Here is a 22,219-nt window from a genome sequence, read left to right on the forward strand (position 1 = left end):
AATAGATTTAATTTAATAATTTTATTTTTTTTAATTTAATTTAATATAACTTATATAGCTAAATAAAAATAATGGATTTTCGGTATTTGTAATTATACTTATGAAAGGTAGTGGAATGAGCATTGCTAGAGTTTGGGAAACCGTAGTTCTGGGTTTGGCTTCTCCCGTCTAGCTTTGTGATCTCAGGCAAATCTCTGATCTTTCTGAGCCTCAGTTTCCTTGTTGATAAGAGGGAATGAGGGTATTAGACTGGACGATTTCACAGCACTCATTCGGTAAATATGTATCAGGTGCCTCTCTGTGCCAGTCTAGATGCGGGTAACGTAGAAAGAGCCTAGCCCTTATGGGGCTTTCATGTTAGTGCGAAGGCTTGCATTCTACTGCAGAAGTTTGCATTTTAGTGGGTGATGGAGTTTAAAGGCTTATCCACATTTGAAACTCTTGAGAGTCACAGGCATGATAATTATGGTGAATGGATGTGCTATAATCATGTTTTCTTGATGGTGGTAATTTGTTCAAGAAGCCATTTTATCAACAAAGAAGGTAGTGTTTAGGTTTGAGCTTTTGTTTATCTCTGAAACTATTTTAAGAAGGTACTTATTTACACATAATTATATCCACCCTTATTTTTGAGTATTTACAAATACAATTTTATAGAATTAGCCAGTTCACTGTTTTTTTGTTTGTGTTTTAAGATCTTGTAACTTGCATTTGGAGGGGCAACACTGAACAGCTCTGAGATTCTTAAAACTTAAAAGCATGAATCCAGTAGTGGTTGAGGAAGACCACTGTGTAAGGCTTAATGGTGTGGTTTATCTGTGCTCTGTCTCTGTGTTAGCACCTTGTCTTTAATTTCCATTCATCAGCTCAATTGTGATTACATGGCCAAAAATGACCTTCAAGTATGGTCTTCTTTCCATGTGATGAGAACTCATCTGTAAATTTCTTACTGGGGGGGGCCAGAGCGAGTTATAGTAAATCGCAGAATAGATTCATATTCTGTAGTCCTTTCCACAAACTGATATGAATTTTCTTTGAGGACTGAGGACTGCACCAAAGGACCTGGTTAATTCAATCATTCAAAGCATTCAAAGGGGGAGTTGTGATTACATTATGAAATACAGGTGAAAACAGGTATGCACGGTTGTGTGGTCTTCCGTTCAGTGGCCTTGGATAAGTCACATAACTTTTACTCTTTATGACTTACAAACAGGGATCATATCTTCCCTGTAGGATGCTTTAAAGAGCAGATATTTAGGTGCATGATGTCTGACACAGTAAGTGGCAGGTCTTAGATTAAAATAAAAATGTTAATGTTTCTAACATAATAGTGGAAACTTGAGTTTTATATCTCATTGCTTCTAAAATATTTTGACCAAAAATCAACTTTACTTAATTGGTCTCCAGATTATTTGTCATAGCAAAAGTAATTAGAGAGCTACCAATTATCTTGATTAGCTTGGACAAGGGTGGGACGTTTTTATTTTAATTTTTACCAGGGCATTGGTTCAACTCTCAAAACGTAATTAGAGAGTATATACTAAAAATCAACTTGGGTCATTGCATGATTAATATAAATAATATTCTCCATTTAAGTGGTACATGGAAAATGGTAGTTTAAAGAAGGAAAAAAGACTTTCTGTGCTATTTGGGGCCAGTTCAAAAACTCATGTAAGAGTCTTACTGGGAGACATGATTCTGAATTTTAAATACCTAATAGTGGTACAGCCACTAGAGAAAAACTGTATTGAGTTTCCTCAGAAAATTAAAAAATTAACTACCATATGATCCAGCAGTTTCTTGGTATTTATCAAAGGAAATGAAAACTCACTAACTCAAAAAGATGTATACACACCATGTTCACTGTAGCATTATTTATCGTAGTCAGCATATAGAAACAACAGCCTAAATTTCCATTTATGGATGAATGGATAAAGAATTGTCACACACACACACACACACACACACACACACACACACACGAGTATTATTCATCAGTAAACAAGAATGGAATCTTGCTGTTTGCAATAGCATGGATGGATTATGCTAAACTAAATGTCACAGAAAGAAAGACACCTTAAGATCTCTCTTGTATGTGCAATTTAAATAACAACAACAACAAAACCAAGCTCATAGATAAAGAGAACAACCAGTGGTTGCCAGATGCGGGAATGAGAGAAATGGGTGAAATTTGTTTGTTTAGTTTAAATAAATTGAGGGGGGGTGGGAAGCCCGCTTAGGTTTGTGAATAATAACTGCATTCTGTTTACCTGAACGTTCAACTCAAATCTTTGGAGGAGAAAGTTCAGTAATCATATTAGCTTTAGAATGACTTAACAGATCTTGGCTCATGTCTTCCTAAATAAAGGCAATGCCTTAATATTTTGTACATTTTGGTTTACGTTGAGCTAAGATTTCTGTACAAAAATTCCATAAAACATATAGTTTAGTTTTGCTCAATAGCATCAGTTTTTGATTTTCAGGAACATTGGTATAATTTTTCTACAATACATCCATGTTGGCTACAGCCTGTTTTATCTGTGATGTTTACTTCATCACAGATATTTGTTTGACAGAATACGATGTTTAAGTTTGGTGATCTGAGACCAATGCAGATGGTAGTTAAACATTTTACTAACACACCTACACTTTATGCTTTTATACAGCATAGACGTAGTGAACTAATATGTGCAAATTTTCAAACATGGATAGAATTATAAATTAAAATGTTATGGTTACTTAACTATTCTTCCTTTGTAGCATTGCCCTCCATTTATTTCCACTCATCTCCTAGTCTTATTATATAGTTCTCTCACCTCCTGCCTTCTGCCTGACTCTGCAATGTTGAGCAGTGATAAAGTTCTTTTCAGGACCCTCTAAATACAAAACTACACTTTTTCTCTAGGTGATGGCTGTATGTATCATTTGTGCTTTTAACTATCACCCATACGATGACAACTCCCAAATCCATATCTCTTGTGCATATCCAGTCTCCGTTCAAGACCTGTATGGCAGGTGTTCAGCTAGACAGACTTGTCAGTTGTGATGCATTCAAAACAGAGTTTGTCTCCGTCAGACCCTCTTTTCCTTTGTGCTCCCTGTTTCAGTGGGTGGTTCTACCATCACCCCAGTTTCCATGACCTGAGACTTTTCCTCAAACCTTTCCTCTCTTTGACTTGTTCTATTCATTGTGGACACATCATGTCGTCTATCTCTCTTTACCATTAGATTCATTTCTTGTCCTTTGCCTCACTGCTCCTACCTTAGTGCAGACCATCATCGTCTTGTGTGTGGGTTATTGAACAGCCTTCTGGATGTCTATTTCAATCTTTCATCCTGTACTTTACAAGCCAGGTTGGGCTATTTGAAATGTGGGTATGATTACATTACTCCTCTGTGGAAAGCGCTTATATGACTTCTGACTGCCTTTAAATTAACCTCAAGACCTTTCTTACCAGGATACACAAAACCTTTTATGTCCTGGCTCCTGCTTACTGCTCCTACTTTGTCCCTGCTAATTCGCTTTCCTCCTCATCTCCTATCTCTATAACAAGCTTCCACTTAACTTGTACAGTGTATTACCGTTCAGTACTTGTGGTTTCCTGTAGGAGGAATATTCTCCTGGTTCCACAGTTCCCTGTTCCTGGCACATGCTGCCTATCCTGACTCCCTTGCCTGAATGAGGGCTCATTATTTTAAAGAAACTCAAATGTCAACTTTGGTAAGAAGGGCTTACCTAGTGACCCTCTTCTCCTAATCTGGGTTAAGTATCTGTCTTGTGCTTTTTAAGCAGTATGCTTTTCACTTCATCTGTACACCACCTTCTCCCCTCCTTCAGCTTTTTGAAGGCAGTCTTTATTCATGTGCCCAGTACTTGGCACATTGTAGGGGCCCATTAAATATAGTCAGGCTGACTGAATGCTTTCATGCTTGCCTATTAGAAGGGAATACCATTTTTAAAAACTTTTTTATTATTGAGATATCACCCTTTAAAAAACTATATTATTTTTTCATTTTATTTATTTTAGGGCACAAACGAGTTGGAGAGGGGCAGAGAGAGAGAGAGAGAGAGAGAAAATATCTTAAGCAGGCTTCACACACAGCATGGAGCCCGGCGTGGGGCTGGATCCCACAACCCTGGGATCATGACCTGAGCCAAAATCAAGAGCCAGATGCTCAACCAACTGAGCTACCTTGGCGCCCTGAGATATCACCCTTTTAAAGCTTACAATGCAATGGTTTTGTGTGTATTCACAAGGCTGTACAACCATCACCACTGTCTAATTCCAGAACATTTTCATTACCCCCAAAGGAAACCCTGTACTCATTAGCAGTTGCTCTCTATTCTATTTTCCAGCCCTTTACAACCACTAATCTACTTCTTCTTTGTGGGTTTGCGTATTCTGGAAATTTCGTAGAAGCATATTACATACCATGTAGCCTTTTGTATTTTTTTCACTTAGAACAATGTTTTCAAGGTTTGTGTGTGGCAGCATACATTAGCACTTCATTCCTTTTTAGGAGTTAATATTGCACAGACACACCCATCTTGTTTATCCATTCATCAGTTGCTAGAAATTTGAGTTTCTGTTTTCTGACTATTACGGATAAGGCTGTTCTGAAGATTCGTTTACAAGTTTTCCTGTGGACATCTGTTTTCATTTCTCTTGGGTATATATATACACGTAGGAATGGAATCGCTAGGTCCTGTGGTAACTTTAACTTTTGAGAAACTGACAAACGGTTTTCCAAAGTGAATGCACCATTTTACTTTCTTTGCCACCAGGGTTGAGAATTTAAATTTTTCCACATTCTCACTAGTACTTGTTACTCTCTGTCTTTTTGATAAGAGCCATCTTTTAGTGCATATGAAGTGGTATGTGATGGTGGTTTGGGTTTCATTTCCCTAATGACTGATGATGTTGAGCAGCATTTCAAGTGCTTACTGGCCATTTGTATGTTTTCTTTGGAGAAATGTCTACTTAAAATTCTTTTCATTCATTCATTCATTCATTCATTCATTCTTTTATTCATTCATTCATTCATTCATTTATCATTCATTCTGTTGAATTGTAAGGGTTCTTGATATATTTTGGATACTAGACTCTTATCAGATATATGATTGGCAAAAGAGGGTGAAGAATATTTTAATAAACAAGTGTAATACTGATGCATGCTATAGTATGGGTGAACCTTGAAAGCATTATGTCCAGTGAAAATGCCACATATGTAATTCCGTCTATTTGAAATGTCTAGAATAGGCAAATCCATATGGATTGAAAGTAATTGCCAGGGGCTGGGGGCGGGGGGAGGGGACAACAGAGACAAAACGTTAATGGGTAGAAAGTTCCTTTTCAGGATGATGAAAATATTCTAGAATTAGATAGTGGTGATGGTTGCACAATCTTGTGAATGTATTCAAAACCATTAACTAAGCAATTTAAATGGGTAAATTTTGTGGTATGTGAAGTATATCTCACTAAAGCTTAAAAAAGAGCAAGTGTGTTTTATTTTTTTGAACTAGTCAAGGTTTGTACTACTTTTGAAGATAGCTGGAAAATTTCCTACTGGCCAGGGTTCCCAGGCCTTTGAACATTGGCAACAGAGGAGAGAGTGTGCTATCTCTGCTCTGCCTGTTTTTTTGTTTGTTTGTTTGTTTTTAATATATCAGCAGGGGAGCTTTATTTTAAAAAATCCCTCTTTGCTCGTGTGAAATTGAGACAAGTAGTTACTTTCACACTTCATTTCAATTTTGTTTTCGTTAGTTGTGATAGGGTCAATTGTTCGATGCATTTCCCCTCCCCACCTCTATAATGTCTTCATTTGGTTCAGATTAAGGGCCCCTAGATACTTGTAATTGCATCTATAAGGAAGACTATGTTTGCGTTTGGGTGGGACAGAGGGTTAGACTTTTTGATCATAGTTTGAGTACTTTTCTCAGAAAACTAACTTCTGCACTGAAATAATGCTGGTGAATTATGGGGTTTAATTTGGGGACAAAAAAGATACAGTTTTTTTTTCCAGATCTAATTTTCTCACTATTAAGCACTCCACATTTAAAATTCATCTTTATAATACCCATCATTTTGGTTTCACTGTGTGAAATTGCAGTGAAATTTGTCTCCATACTTACTAACAGTATCAGTAACATTATTGTGTGATAGAATAAGGCATACAAAGTATAGAGAAAAGAAATTTTCCTTAAAAAATGGCGGGGTTTTTTGGGGTAAGTTTTTTATGGAAAACTTAATAAAAGTAATCACCTAAGCTCTTCATGATTTTAAGTTCTATCAGTACAGAATCAGTTAATTCCATTGTGATGCTACCTTTGGTTCTTTGATTCTGATAGATAATTCTAAGAGTAGCAATCTCCGTTTTTCTTTTGTGCTTATGAACCGTCTTTCCCTACACATTTTCTATCATCTCTTTGCCATTTCCCTTCCCACTCTTCTGTACCCTGTTCCTTCCCTCCAAACTAAAACTGAGAGAGTTTGTAAAATAGCATTTTGTGGTTTTGTTTTGTTTACAGCATAAGCTGTAACCATGACCACTGAAGTAGGCTCCACTTCTGAAGTGAAGAAAGAACCTGAACAATTAGGAGCAGACACAGATACAACCAAGGAGAAGACGAAAGAAGTAGCAGAAAATCAGCAGAATCAGTCCTCCGATCCAGAGGAGGAAAAAGGTTCCCAGTCATCTCCTACAGCTGAAAGCCAAAGTAGTCCACACCGCCAGAAGAGAGAGAAGGATCCATCGGAGAGCAGGGGAATTTCTCGATTCATACCCCCATGGCTTAAGAAACAAAAGTCCTATACCTTAGTAGTGGCCAAAGATGGAGGAGATAAAAAAGAGCCTACCCAAGCTGTTGCTGAGGAGATTTTAGATAAAGAAGAATCTCTTCCTGAAGGAGAGAGGCAGGCCAAGGGTGATGCCGAAGAAACCGCTCAGAGGAAACAACAGGAGATTAAAGTTGATGTCAAGGAAGAGAAACCAGTGAGCGGTCCTGCGGCACAGGTATGTTTGAGAAGTGTTTGGGAATTAAAGGTTCATGTTCTTTTTTTTTTTTTTTTTTTTTTTTTTCAAATACGTGTATTTTCGGGGGGGGTGGGGGGAGAGAATCCCAAGCAGTCTCCACACTGTCAGTGCAGAGCCCAATGTGGGGCAAACTCACAAACTGGAAGATCATGACCCGAGCTAAAGTTGGACATTTAACTGACTGAGCCACCCAGGTGCGCCTACAGCTTGATGTTCTAGCCACATGACAAAAAGGATTTCTTTTGAGTCATTTTGAGATTTTTTCTATGCAGATACTACTTTGGCTTATTGTATCTGGAATATGGGTCTTGGAGTGGTCTGCTACAGCCTTCTTGTTACTTCTTTTTAAAAACTTGCCCAAATAATAAGGCAAAAAAATTGACTCTATATGCAAACTATAAAAAAAAAAAAACAATCCATGTTTCTTACTGTTTAGGTTAAACAGATACTTAGAATCCAACGACCTCTCCTTTAAAAAAAATTTTTTTTTTTGATCTTTATATTTGAGAGACAGAGTGCAAGCAGGGGAGGAACAGAGAGAGAGGGAGACATAGAATCCGAAGCAGGCTCCAGGCTCTGAGCTGTCAGCACAGAGCCCGACGCGGGGCTCGAACTCATGAACTGTGAGATCATCACCTGAGCTGAAGTAGGACATTTAACCGACTGAGCCACCCAGGCGCCTCCGCCTGTCCTTTTTAAATAGTGTGGATTTTTTACCTCTTTGATTTGATGTATGGGAGTGTTCAGGAAGTAGGAAGAAATAGATTTGTATGTGTGAACATTTTGGTTACCTAATGAACCTAGGCTTTGCCATACTACTCTATTATAATTGGAAATTTTATTATTTGAAATGATATTTTAAGTTTTAGTTGCCAGGATGTAGTACTCATTTAATGCTGATGTTACCAAACTGGCAAAATGAGAAAATGGAGGAAGGGGGAGGGAGATATGGGGAATATCTTTTCTAGCAAAATTTTGAAGTCTTTTAACATTGTAGGTTGACAGTGTTTATAACAATCACAATTCCTACTGAAGATTTTCCTTCTAATACTTTGTCTTCTGCAAATTGGTTAACTTTAGTATGAACGTACATTTTTTTGTCAACAGCCTGCTGATGAAGTAAGTAAGGAGAGAGAAGAGAAGGCTAAAGAAATACAGGAAGACAAATCAGAAGAAGCAAAAAGGGAGACCAAGGAAGTGCAGACCAATGAGCTAAAGTCAGAGAAGGCTTCTCAGAAAGCCACCAAGAAGACCAAAACTGTCCAGTGTAAAGTGACCCTCCTAGATGGCACCGAGTACAGCTGTGACCTGGAGGTGAGATGGGGTGCTGGTTGGATGGCTGTCTTGATGTGTAGGGTGAACACAGAAGGCACAGGTTGCCCTCACTTGTGGGCTGGCACAGTGTATATATTTTTGTGTCTCTGTAAGCTAGTTTGTCAGTTGTGCTTTAAAAAACAAGAACAGGAGAGGGTCATTTCCATGACAAACAATATTTCCTGACCCTGAGGGGGTGGGGGGTGCGGAATCAGGGCCAATGTTCTGCTAGTTTGCACTGGTTGTGTGCATTGGCTGGTGTTTGTTCAGAATGGGTATTAAATAGTTTGAATGTTACCTTTTTCTGTAAGGGTTTCACTTGAGAAACCAGCTAGGTTGGTATTTCAGAGTCATGTTAATTTCAGAACTTTACCCCTAAGTTTTTTTTATCCTGAGTCTAACGATTTAAGATTGAGCTCATTTATTCAGTTTCATTTAATTAAACAACACTCATGATTTGTAAAGCATATAATTTATTAGCATGGATGTGACCAAAACCAATATAATTAAAACAAAAATATTTTTTTAATGTTTATTTTTGAGAGAGAGAGAGAGAGAGAGAGAGAGAGAAAGGGTATGAATGGGGCAGAGGCAGAGAGAGAGAGGGAAACAGAACTCGAAGCAGGCTCCAGGCCCAGAGCTGTCAGCACAGAGCCTGACAAGGGCCTCGAACTCACGAACTGTGAGATCATGACCTGAGCTGAAGTAGAATGCTTAACCTACTGATCCACCCAGGTGCCCCACCAATATAATTTTTTTAAGGCATCTAGTACCTTATAATTCCGTTCGAGCTTGTTACTTTTCATAGCTGAGTTACTTTATTTACAAGAACATGTGCACATAGCTGATATGCACTGAACAACTGTGCCAAAAGCTTCGAATGGACTATTTCACATAACACTTGTAAGAATCTATATGAGGTAGGTATTATTATGGGTGTTCCCGTTGTTACAGTGGGGAATGGAAGGCTTGGAGAGTTTAAGGAACTTGCTCAAAGTTTCATGCCAATTAGTGGGTGAGCCAGAATTCCAGACCTGGCACTTTGACTCTGGACATTGTGAACCTGACCACCAAACTACCCTGTTTGATTTGTTACACGTGGACAAAGCAGTAAGTGGGACCCATTTTGTTCACTTAAAATATGGTCTCTATAGAATAGTCTTTGCTTTGGTCTTCTCGCTTATTAAACATTAAAATTATTTCTTCCTAATTCTTCACATTCTTACTAAAAATAGAAGTTACACTTTAACTATAATGAAAGGATTCAGCTTGGTGAAGTAGACCTATCTAGTTGAACAGTATTTTATTATATATTTAAACCTGTATTAGAATACAAGGTACGGAGGGTGCAAAGATGAATAATTCATGGTCCTTTATTTTACTTCATCTGTTTTACTCATTTTAGTTATAATTGTTTAGATATTTCATTTATTTCAAGAACAGGAGTGGCAAAAGAGAATTAAAAACCCTTACAGCTTTGAGAGAGAGCTCGGAGGGTTAGAGGGAGACTGATAAACTGTGTGTCTCAGGTAGGGTGGGTACAGTAAAGAAAATAATACAATGACGCTGTGAACTTGACTCATTTACGTTTGACCCCATGCTCCTTGTTTCTCCTACGTGTGCTAGAAGTTAGGGAGTCTAAAATTTGAGAACCAACTTGATAACTTGTTATGTGACTTTGAACCATTTATCGAAGCTCTCTGGGCCAGACTGAGGTCCGGAAGCTGGCTTCATCTATGGAATATAATGTTGCTTAGGTAATTCAGAAGGTCCTTGCTATCTCTGAAGCTCTTTATATGACCAAACCTCAGGGTTTACCAATGTGCTCTATGGTTTAAATCTATTTTTGTTGTCTATCTTTTAAAGTCACCATGTATGTAAAAAACTACCAAAATCTAGAAGAGAATTGACAGCTGTATATTCCCCATAAAAATTTTAGTCAGATGTTCCTATTATGCCATGCGTTTCAGATTTTTTTTTAAGACCCAAAACCTTGCTGAAGTCTCATTCGCATCTCTCTTGCTCAGTACATCTCTTTTTACCGCATGTAAATCTACTTTGTTCACTTTCAGCTGCTGTGTAGTTTTCTTTGGATGACGAAACCAGTCTATCCATTCCTGTGCTGAGGCTCAATTTCTTTACGTAGTATAACAGCCATTGCTTCAGTGATCACAATCCTACACCTTGCCTTGTTTCCTTGTGCGAGAGTTTCTTCAGGGTAGACCATAGTGGAATTGCTCTGTTGGTTGATTGCAATTTTGCTTCCTCTGTTTTCCCAGATCCTGCCAAACTGATCTCCAAAGCGGTGGTGCCAATTTAAATTCTAGCCAGGGGGTGCCTGGGTGGCTCAGTTGCTTAAGTGTCCAACTTCGGCTCGGGTCATGATCTTGCGGTCTGTGAGTTTGAGCCCCGTGTCGGGCTCTGTGCTGACAGCTCAGAGCCTGGAGCCTGTTTCGGATTCTGTGTCTCCCTCTCTTCTCTGACCCTCCCCTGTTCATGCCCTGTCTCTCTCTGTCTCAAAAATAAATAAACGTTAAAAAGAATTAAAAATAAATTCCAGCTAGTAAGCCCTGAATTGAATTTTTCCACATTGTCTCTACTTGTTCGTGATGATTTGACATTCATTTCATATTTTTTAATCTAGGGTTTTTGCATATAATATATTTTATTTCCTTTTATCAGCTTTGTGAAATTTTATTAACCAGGTTACATACCAGCCTCATAAAGTTGCTTCCCTTTTAACATTCTCTGGAAAAGTTTAGATAAATTAGGCGTTATCTGTTCTTGGGAGATCTGGTAAAACTTGCCTTTAAAACTGTCTTGGCCTGGTGAAAAGAGTAGGGTTGGAGAGTGGGTTTGTTTTTTTGTTCTTTTGTTTTGTTTTTTGAATCACTGATTCAGTTTCCTTATACTAACAGCTTGTTTCTGTTTTTTCTTGAGTTAGTTGTAGTAATTCATACTTTCAGAGGAAACTCTCCATGTCCTCTAATTTGACAAATCTCTTGGCATGACGTTTGTCATAGTATTCTCGTCGTGTGCACTTGATTTTCATTCCATTTTCATTTCTATAGTTACTTGCCTTTTCTCCCCCCCTCATTCTTCCTATAGAGCTAACCATTTTAATTTTTTTTTCAAAGAAACAACTTGGTTTTATTGTTTCTATGTTACTTTTTTTGTAACATTTTTTCCCTTTTGCTCTTTAGTTTTTCTTTTGTGATTAGCCTGTTTTTCTTCTGATTTCTTGGGTATCAAATAAATATAGGCTTTCATGGCTCTAGCTTTCCCTTCAAGTATCTCTTGTTGAGTCCACAAGTTTTGAGTATAGGGCTTTTCATTGCCGTTCAGTGCTTAATATTTTTGCGTCCTGTTAAATGGGTCATTTTTGACCACTGAAGCTTTTATAAATGTGGTTTTGAATTTCCAGAGCATGTGTGTGTTGTGAATATATGTTGTGCATGTCTCGTGGGATCTGTTACATTTGTTAAGACTTATTTTGCAAGCTAATCTATAGTCAGTTTTTGTAATAGTTCTTTTTGAGTTTGGGAAAGTATATTCTCTCCTTGTTGGCACAGGTGTTCAGAGCTGTCCTTTGGATCAGTCTTATTAGTTATGTGGCTCATATTGTTTATGTCTCTGTTAATTGTTTAACTGCTTCATTTATCAACTAATATGAGAGGTGTGTTGAGATCTCTCCCTGTAATTGTTGATTTGATAATTTCTCTTCATATTTCTGTAAGTTTATGCTTTATAAAATTTGAGGCTAGATTATTATATGGCAACATGTGCTAAATTAAATATTCTTGGAATTTTGTCCCCCTTTTTACCATCATACAGTACCTTCAAATTTATTTTGACATTAATATTACTGTACTGGCTTTATTTTGGTTAGGATTTGCCTGGACTATCATTTCTCATTTCTTTGTTTTTAGACATTGTGTTTTTTTTTTTTGTTTGTTTGTTTTTGTTTTTGTTTTTGTTTTTGTTTTTTTGAGGAGACCTTTTTTAATCCCATTTGCGAATTCTGTCTTTTAACTGGTGAGTTTATGCTAGCTGTTTTGTATGATCTGTGTGGTCATATCCTGTCATCTAATTTTGGGTTGTCTGGTATTTTTCTTTGTTTATTGATGCTCTTTTAGGAATGATATTTAAGTGTTTTATAGACACACGTAATGAAGTCTAGTACTAATCACTGTGCCTGCCCCCTTTATTCCCATCTGTTTAGCACTCATTTGTTGTCAGATTTCATTTTGGAATGGTACAAAATAACATTCTTATCTGTATGGCTATTCCCTCTTCTGGGACTTTGCTACTCATGGGGAATGAAGTCCTGTTGCTTGAAGCAGAGTTGAGAAAGAATGCAAAGTTAAATGCAGCAAAGTTTGCGATTACCAAAGTTTAATTCACTTTGACTTCAATTGGTTGAAAAAGCATAGGAGTCTTTTATTTTTATGACTATATTAATATACATATAGATTGGCTTTTCAGTTAATAAATGATTAATTCATATATCATTAAAAATGAACTTTTGAGGACAATAGATAAATTTGAAATGTGTAGCATATATGTGTTGAACAAACTGTTTTCTCCTTTCAAGTACAAAGCAGAATGAAATCAGAGGAGGCTATCGTGATGTGATCCCATAGCAGGTTTTAATGTACCAGCAGATCACTCGAATTCTGTCTAGGCAGTGACTTCTATTTGACCACAGGCCGTAATTCATCATTTTCGTAATAGCTCTTATAACCACGTAAATGTTATAGGTTGTATTACCTATCTTGGCTAACTCTCTTTTATTCAGTTGTTCTTCCCATTTCGGTTCTCTGGTTGCTTGCCTAGTGTCATTAGTATGGGTCTGATACTCATCAGACATGCTGTTATTTCCTCTTTGGGAGCAGAGCCCAGAGGACAGCCGTCACATGATTTGAGTGCTCTCATGTTTCCCGTTCCAGCATTGACCTTAGACAGATTGGGTGATGTGCTGATGCTGCTTATCTGGAGTTCTATAGCTCTGTACCGGAAATCGGTGTCTAAGGACTACTTGGGGAAGTATGTTGTGGGAAACCATAGCTATTCATGTACTTGCAAGCACTCAAGGAAGATAAATACAATGTGGGAAATAAATACTTTCACTTAATTTAGTTTGGGAGATTAGATTTGTTTCCATCTGTTGACTGTCATTAAAGATGATGTCTGTCATGACTTTTTAGATGCCCCTTGTTTTTGTTTTGTATGTCCATGTGTCTAATTTTCAACTTGAACTTTAGATGATAGCATTCCCACTGAAGAGAGCCTGAATGTCTTCGCTTTAGGGCACCAGCAACAGTAGAGGGAAGCATGGCCTTTTCAGGGCTCTGGAGAAGTTGGAATGACCTAGCTTATAGAGACCTTACAGAGTAAGATGATGTTCTAGAACGCGTTCACATGCCAGGATGAGAAGATTAAAACTGATCTGTAGAGCAAAATGAGCTGGCAGAGGTTGTAAAGTCATTGGGACATAGGACCTAGCAAGAATGCTATTTAGATTTCAGAACATAGTAGGTAGCTGTGTGGCTGCAATAGTTTAGGGGGAACTTTTTATTCACTACTGTTTTAAAGAGACACATCAGTGGTTTTTATAGAAATGATTTCATCAGTGTGATTAGAGCACTGGGAAAGGTTTCCCGTTTGTGCCTGTCGGTACCTTTAGTCAAAAAAAGCACCCCTCTTAAGCCATTTCATACAAATGTTACTGTATTACCCGAATAATTTTTCTTAAAGATAATTCTTGGAGATATTGTTTGTTTGGTGTCCTAACATGAACTGTTCCTCAGATTACTTCCTTAAAATAGATAGAAAGATCTCCATATCTCCATCTCTGTCCTGTATTCCTTGTTCTGTTCATTTTATGGCCTCTTGTTTCCACATTTTTTCCTCCTATATGCCATCCGGGACCATTCTTTCTTGAACCTCAGGAATTAAATGAATAGATGCTCAGGGAGCCAAGGCAACACCATTTGCAGAAACTAATTATTGTCTTTGGAGTCCGCATTCTTTTGAGGAAAGTGAATATATATTGTTAATAAGCGGATAAAAATGCCTCACACATAATATTTGTGAGCATAAATATTGGATAAGAGGGAAGTTTTAGAGAATGATTGTAGTTAACTGAAAAAAAAAATAATATAGAAGTGGCTTGACTTTAATTAATGTTATTTTTGGCTTATGTAACAATAGGCTTATTGCTAAATCATGCATTAATTTTGACCCAAGGCCTAGTCTGTGTGCATTTGTTCCAAATCTTTGTGTGAGGTATTTTTTCATTGTATTTAGTGAAAATTACACTTTCATTTTATAGTAATAATTATAAAATTTTACTATCAATTGGTAATAAAGGATCTCAAGTATTTTTTTGAAAACTTGGAGGATTATATTTTTTAATAAAACACTATAATTTCTATCCTTCGGTACGTCTGTTTTTATCTTATTGGGATATTTAATGGTATGTGACAAGCTCCTTTGGTACTAGAATTTGAATGGGAAGAATTTTAGGGAGTCTCCTGGACTGTGCATGCTTGTTGCAGAGAATCAGCTATATGACTCATGTGACCATTGCCATTCGTCATTTATACTCCATGTGTGAAAACACCGGGGCTCTCTCCTCTAAGAAAAAAGTACAGTAAGGTTTAGTTGAAGTTGTGGATATAAAGTCAGGAGACCTATGTTTCCTTTTCTTTTGACTCTGGATGTCTTGGGGCAGTCACTTCCTCTTTTTTCTTCTGTTCTCAGATAGCAAAGTAAAAATGAAAATACTTGCTTCCTCTGTTTCTCTGATTGAGCTAGTTTTACTACAGCTGATAAGTCTGTACGTATTTTTTTAAGTCTGAAAATAAATGTGAGAGTCCCTGCAAGACTTTGGGAGCAAGAGTGAATGTGCATTCTGGGTTAGAGTTGCTCACATTTTCCTCTGGCATCTGAAAGTTGTTCCCACATGTTGATTTAGCCTGAGAATCGAGGGCATTGTTTCTGCCCACGCACAAATGCCAGTACCATTTTTTCCTTAGTGCTATGAATAAGGCGATCAGAATGTAGGCTCTTTTCGTCAACGTTCTGATGATAAAAGTATTTATCAGAAAGTAGAATGTGTCAAGGTCGTCTTGTCTTTTGTAGAGTACTGGTCTCAGAAATCCAATTTGATTATCATTGCTTTTGAGTGGTTTTTATTTATTTACTTGATTGCTTGTTCTGCTTTCACTCTTCAGGGTGGTTCTTTCAGACCTCTAGCACTGACCCGTAACTAGGTTTATTAGTTTAAAAACAACAACAACAAAAACGTTTATTTTGGGGGGGAGGAGGGCATATAGACGGGGTGGAGGGGGAGAGAATCCCAAGCAGACTTCATGTGGTCAGCGTGGAGCCCAATGTGGGGCTTGATCCCAGGAACCATGAGATCATGCATGACCTGAGCCAAAATCACAAGCTGGATTCTCAACCCACTGAGTTACCCAGGGTGCCCCATTAAATAGTTTTAACCATCTGCATACCTCTGGAGGATCTAGAAGTTGTGGCCTTACATACGCTCCCATTAAAGTGTTAGATTTAAATATGGATTAGGAACTCAGAACTGTTTATTTTTAATTTATTTTTAATTTTTTTTAATGTTTATATTTGAGAGAGAGAGACAGAGCGTGAGTGAGGGAAGGGCAGAGAGAGGGAGACACAGAATCCAAAGCAGGCTCCAGGGTCTGAGCTGTCAGCACAGAACCCAGCGTGGGGGCTCAAACCTACAAGCTGTGAGATTGTGACCTGATGAGCTGAAGTCAGACGCTTAACCGACTGAGCCACCCCGGCGCCCCAGGAGCTGGGAACTATTTAATTGGCACATACTATGTACAACATAAAATCCTAACAACATGGGTCCAGGTGAAGGTCTCTGTCTGTCCAATTATACCTTTAGTTTAAAAAAGGAGTTAATTAAGTTGATAATTCTGTTCAGTAACTTGTATCTATTAAGTGGGAAGAGTGTGAGTGGTTAGTTTGGTTCAACTTGATGACAGCAGGGATTCACAGGAGCAGGGCAGAACATGGCCTTTTCAAGTCACTTGTTAGCCGGGCGTTCAGGACTCTCTTAAGGAATGACCTCAGACTGTCTTTTGATCGCTATCTACTGGATTTTTGAAGTTTTTCCTCTGCCAGCTTAATTGTTCTTCCATTTAGGCACATCCTAAATTATCTTTTCTTCCTTCAAGTTTCTGATCAGACCATCTCTACATTTTGATTTCCTCCCTAGCCACACCATTCCTCCCCATTGTTTAACGTCCAGCTCACATTCAGCTTTTAGAATGTTTTCTTTCTTCCTCTGAACTTGTTTGCACCATTAATTTGGCAATTAATCATGCACTCCGCCTTCTGAAAGAATTGCTTGTGTTGTGTTGAAAAAGTGGTAAACTCTTGTATTGTTGTTTGATTTTTCTCCTATTGTTTCTTCACCTGGAGAAGGGTGTTGGTTCCTTGAGAAAAGGGACTTTCTTTCTCCCCATAGGGCCTTAACACAGGACTTTGTGCCCTACTCATAGAAAGTAATTGTTGGTTTATTTTTCTCTACTTTCTTGTGTATGTATAAAATTTTCGTCCTTATCTAAGCTAAATGATTGCATTTGCTTATTTCTGTTCCTAATTCTCTCCACCCTCTCCAATTAAAAAAGAAAGATTTGCATGTATACGTAAATATTTGTATTTCCCCACCCCTTATTGCTACTTCTGTCTACCACCGCCCTGCTGTCTATTTTAATATGAAATTTATTGTCAAGTTGGTTTCCATACAACACCCAGTGCTCATCCCTGCAGGTGCCCTCCTCAATGCCCATCACCCACTTCCCCCCACCCCCACCCCCACCCCATCAGCCCTCAGTTTATTCTCAGTATTTAAGAGTCTCTTATGGTTTGCCTCCTTCCCTCTCTGTAACTTTTTTTTTAAACTTTTTTTTTCCACCCTGCTTTTTAAATACTTAGAAACAGCAGGCTAAGTTCTTGTAGAAGTGCTTCAAGGGCTTAACTGAATGAAAACAGTGAAATTCCTACAAAAGGCAGTCAAACTGCTAGGCAGGAGCCCCTAGACATGGGTGTGATGTGGTCCTGGCCCTTTAGGAGCTCAGGGCCCTGTAGGGGAAAGTGGATTCCCAGGGCATAAGACTTCTTTCACTTAAATGGGCGGTTGCTTGGTGGCTGAGTGTAGGCTGGGCTGGAAGAGAATATAATTAATACCTTATTCCCTGCGTCTTTTCAATGGCGCTCCTCCTGAGCACATTAAAAAAGGATATGGTTTTCATTTCTAGGCGGTCAAGAATGCTACCACATGCTTTATCCTTTTTGTGACCCTCACTTTTGGTTTCAAAATCTGGGGCTTGCCCTTGCGTCAGTGGTATTTTGAAAGCATTAAATGTGACACTTAAATGTAACTTGTCACTGTGAGTAAGCATCTTGACATAATTTTGAGGGCAGCATCCATCTCTTCCTGGCCCTTTCTCACACATGCTGCCAGGCAAGCTCACTCCTTGATAATCAACTGCTTCATACCATTTAATAAGTTTTCACTCTAGCCTGGAGGGTGGTGGCAGAACAGTCATTGGGTCTTTGAGTATTTTTCTGTTTTCAGTGAAAATTATTTGAAGGTTGAGGGAGGTTAGAAATGGCACGAAGCTCATCGTCAGAGTAAGGTTTGTACTTGAAAATCGGTTCAGCTGCATTTTTCTCATGCACCAGAATATACGTAGGCATTAAAAAATTTTAGCTCCTTGACAGAATTCATCAGATGAAGAGACATAATCTTATTTCTCTCAGCCAATAAAAAAATCCATAAAATATCTCTTGTTAAACACATAATTCAGAAAACCTCTTGTTCTTGTTACTGTTTTATTTTTAGTCGCCGCTCTCCCTTCTGAAGAAATTAAAGATAATGTAACTGATAGTTTTATTTCTCTACTGTAGAAATTTTGCTAAATATTCTCCTCCCTGATCCTATCTCCCTGTTCCCCTTCTCCACAAGATTGGTGATGTGTGCAGGAGCCTGAAGGGGGCCCGGGTTTGAGAATCCTTCCTTCCCTGTGCATGTTCATTTCACAAATGTTGGGGCCACTCATTTCATCCTGTCCCTCCCACAGCAGGATTCATATTCTGTGGCCCAGTAAAAACATAGAATTTATCATTAGTATTTTTTAGATTAAAAAAATTTTTTAACGTTTATTTTTGAGACTGAGAGAGAGCATGAATGGGGGAGGGTCAGAGAGAGGAGGAGATACAGAATCTGAAACAGGCTCCAGGCTCTGAGTTGTCAGCACAGAGCCCGACGCGGGGCTCCAACCCACAGACCACGAGATCATGACCTGAGACGAAGCTGGTCGCTTACCCGACTGAGCCACCCAGGCTCCCCTCGTGAATATTTAAAGTACTGTAATATAGTATGCTAGCATATGGATATTAAAAGGGATTGAATGCAATAGAACCTAATAAAATCTGATGTACAGAAAGCACTGGATTAACCCAGAAAAAAATTTCTTTAAGGTGGCTGGATGATGCAGGCATTGATATAGGATCTGTCAGATTGCTGTTTTCATACTTTGTTTTGTTATGTTCTGCAACAGTCACACATGGGCTCTGATAGAAAAGTTATGAGGAATATTACTTTTAACTTTTTTTTTTTTTTTTTAACTCTTATAGCACCTTCAGACAAAAGCTTCATTCTGCCTGTTAACTGCATCTCATACCTGTGTGTCCTGTGTGGAGTATGCCATTTTAACCCATCCGAGTCTGATTTTTGTTCATCCCCTGGTCATTTATGTAGAGAGGAAAATTAATCTGGGTCTTAGGATGTTATATTTATTGATCTCTTTTCATACTTCTGGTAACAGCAGTTTAAAGTGAATCAAGTGAGAATGCTAAGCTGTTCTGTAGCACAGAAAGCCTGTATGAATCAAATGTCAAAATTCATTCTAAGCAAATACTTTGCAGAGAATGTGCTAGCCTGCAGAAGTTGATGCTTCTGGTTTTCGAAATAAGTCTTAATGGAAATGGTCCTTAGCAATATTCAAAAGAAGATACTTTAAAAAAAATTCGGTTTGCTCATCTGGCTAGAAGTCTGATACCAGCCTCTCTAACCGTTTTAGTCACTTTTAAAGAGATTATACTTTTTCATCCATTTATGCCAGGTTCCACTCTTCACAGTGAATAATAGAAAGCGTTAGACAAAAAGAAGTTATATTTTCATTTCTTAGGTATTATTTAGTTTTTTTTAACTTTTTAAAAAAAATTAGTTTTGAGAGAGTAGATGGATGTGTGCACTCTCAAGCAGGGGAGAGGCAGAGAGAGAGGGAGACAGAGAATCCCAAGCAGGCTCCGCACCATCAGCACAGAACCCCACGTGGGGCTTGATTCCACCAACTGTGAGATCATGACCTGAACCAAAATCAAGAGCCAGACACTTAACTGATGGAGTCACCCAGGCACCCCTCTTAGGAATTATTTTAATGACTGGGTTGCTGAGGTCCCTTAGTGATGGTATGTAATTTTTGAGAAAAATAGGAAGTTTAAGAACGTCATATTTGCGTAGTGTTTTACAAATTTGGTTTCAAAACTGTATTCATTTAAATATAGCCTGTGTGTCCAGAAAGAATTCTTGTCCTCAAATATCGATTTGGTTCCTGCTCTTGCTGGGAAGATAAAAAGAAAACTATTTTATTTTTCCTCTACAACTGCTTATAAATTTTACTTTCGAGGATAAACTTCACATATGAAGCAAGAGTAGGATATGAATGTCATTGATGAAGTACCGTTTATGGGTTAGAGACCACGGAAGTACCATGTTCTCATGGGCTGGAATTGTCAGCTCTTCACCAGGAGAAAGGGGCTCCTGGATTTAAGTGTCTTTAGGAAAACTCAGCAATACCTGGCCCATTACATTTTCTATTTAAAAACGGTTAAATAGGAATATCCAAGCAGAAAATAAGGGGTTACGAAAAAAAGATTTGCATGCCTCCTTCCTCCTTGGTCAAGGATAGCATGATAACATGGAAACCTTTGTTAGGAGCAAGCCAGCGTTGCTAGGTTTGACCCAGGCTTTTCTTGGCAGAGTGGAGGTAGGTCAAAGGAAATGAAAAGATGGAGATGCTATTTACTTAAAATATGTTATGTTGGTTTTGGTAATTAATAGGTTTAATTCATTTCTTATTCCTTCGATATGGGTCATTATCTCTTAGTATAAAAGTGTGTGATTTTGTCTACTGCACATATCTCGACCAAGCCTTGGTGATACTCTGGAGGAATAGTCCCATCTCTTATGACTCGCTTGTCGGAGCCCATGTTCCTTGCTTGTCGGAGCAGAGGGCAAAGGCTGTGTTCCCGCGTTCAGGCTGGGTTTCAGACTCCTTTCCAGTAGTAAGGATCTGTTCTGGATGTAGTGATTAGGACAAGTGTCCAGAGTTAACATTTCCATAAAGTTTGTTTTGTTTTGTTTTTGAGTGAGAGTGAGCAGGGGAGGTGCAGAGGGAGAAGGAGAGAGAGAATCTCAAGTAGGCTCCATGCTCAGTGCAGGCTCCTGACGTGGGGCTTGATCCTATGACCCTGGGATCATGACCCGAGCCCAAATCAAGAGTTGGACACTCAACCTACTGAACCGCTCAGGTGCCTCATTTTTATAAAGCTTTTTAATTTATAGAATATTATCTCATTTATCCCCGCAGAAATTGATGGAGGGAGGGTGGCTGTTAATAGACGAAACTCCACATTGGTACAGTACTTCTCACATTTAAAGTGCACTTCAGCTCAACTTTGTAATGTTTTGAAATCTGGGTGTATCTCACAACATAGGTGAAAAGAAACTCCATTACTGTTTTTCCCCTACCCCACTCTCTTGCTCAGTGTTTCATAACTTTGTAGAGATAATGATAATACTTGAAGTTTTCAGAGTAAGATCACAGTGCTGGTGGAGACCAGTAGGATGCCCAGGGTTTGGTGTGTGTATAGGGGGTGAGGGGATGGGGAGGTTCAGTAGGATAGGACTTGGGAGATCATTGTGCAGAGTCTGGTTATCTGCTTTAGGCACACATTAATTCTTTTTTTTTTTTTAATTTTTCTTTAACATTTATTTATTTTTGAGAGAGACAGTGCAAACTGGGGAGGGGGAGACACAGAATCTGAAGAGCTGTCAGCCCAGAGCCTGATGCGGGACTCAAACTCACGGACCATGAGATTATGACCTGAGCCGAAGTTGGCCGCCTAACTGACTGAGCCACCCAGACATCCCGGCACACATATATTCTTTATTCACTGTGCCCAAGTCAGTCAGGGAGAAGAAAACTGGCCTTTGCTGATCAGTCCTATGAACAGAGTCATTAGAATGCCAGGGAATGATTTATAGGGAGAGATAACTACCAGGAAGAATGAAATGTATATGTTAATTGGTCAACTAATTATTTTCTTCATAGTTAAGAAGTCCTTGAATGATGCCAGGTGATAATCATAAGGTATCTTTGTGAACATGAAATTCAGAGCAAGGGGTATTACATCAACAGAGTAACTGGTGTCTTCAACCCACTGTGGAGGGTGAATATATCTGCCAAGATCCAGAATAACTGTGCTTTTAGGCCAGGTGCCTTCTTCCAAGTGACACTGATAAATTCTCACTTTTTGTTATTCCCACTGTTCCCCCTCCAAAAAGCCCATTTGGGGCTGTAGACTGGGATTAGACACACACACACACACACACACACACACACACACACACACTCCCTCTCTCTCTCTCTCTCACACACACACACACACACTCTCTCTCTCTCTCTCTCTCTCTCACACATTCTCTCTCACACACACACACACACACACACACACACACACTCTCTCT

The 22,219-nt window shown here is 38.6% G+C and overlaps 1 protein-coding gene across 30 annotated transcripts in view; it reads left to right on the forward strand.

Moving 5' to 3' along the window:
* Window positions 1–22,219, forward strand: part of EPB41L2 (erythrocyte membrane protein band 4.1 like 2) — a 229,663-nt gene that overhangs the window by 97,615 nt on the left and 109,829 nt on the right. For 29 of the 30 annotated variants that reach the window (XR_005782730.1, XR_005782729.1, XR_005782728.1 and 26 more), the window contains 2 exons: window positions 6,530–7,014; window positions 8,143–8,349. Coding sequence is in view for 27 of the 30 variants with exons in the window: in XM_040449193.1 (XP_040305127.1) it covers window positions 6,544–7,014; window positions 8,143–8,349 (678 nt within the window). In the remaining 3 variants the exon portion in view is untranslated. Of the gene's footprint in view, window positions 1–1,146; window positions 1,159–6,529; window positions 7,015–8,142; window positions 8,350–22,219 lie in introns of those variants that run through there. The other variant, XM_040449199.1, reaches the window with a different exon arrangement.

This window comes from Herpailurus yagouaroundi, unplaced genomic scaffold (genome assembly GCF_014898765.1).
Source record: "Herpailurus yagouaroundi ecotype Mexico unplaced genomic scaffold, PumYag 198, whole genome shotgun sequence".
In the NCBI taxonomy this organism is placed as follows: domain Eukaryota; kingdom Metazoa; phylum Chordata; class Mammalia; order Carnivora; family Felidae; genus Herpailurus; species Herpailurus yagouaroundi.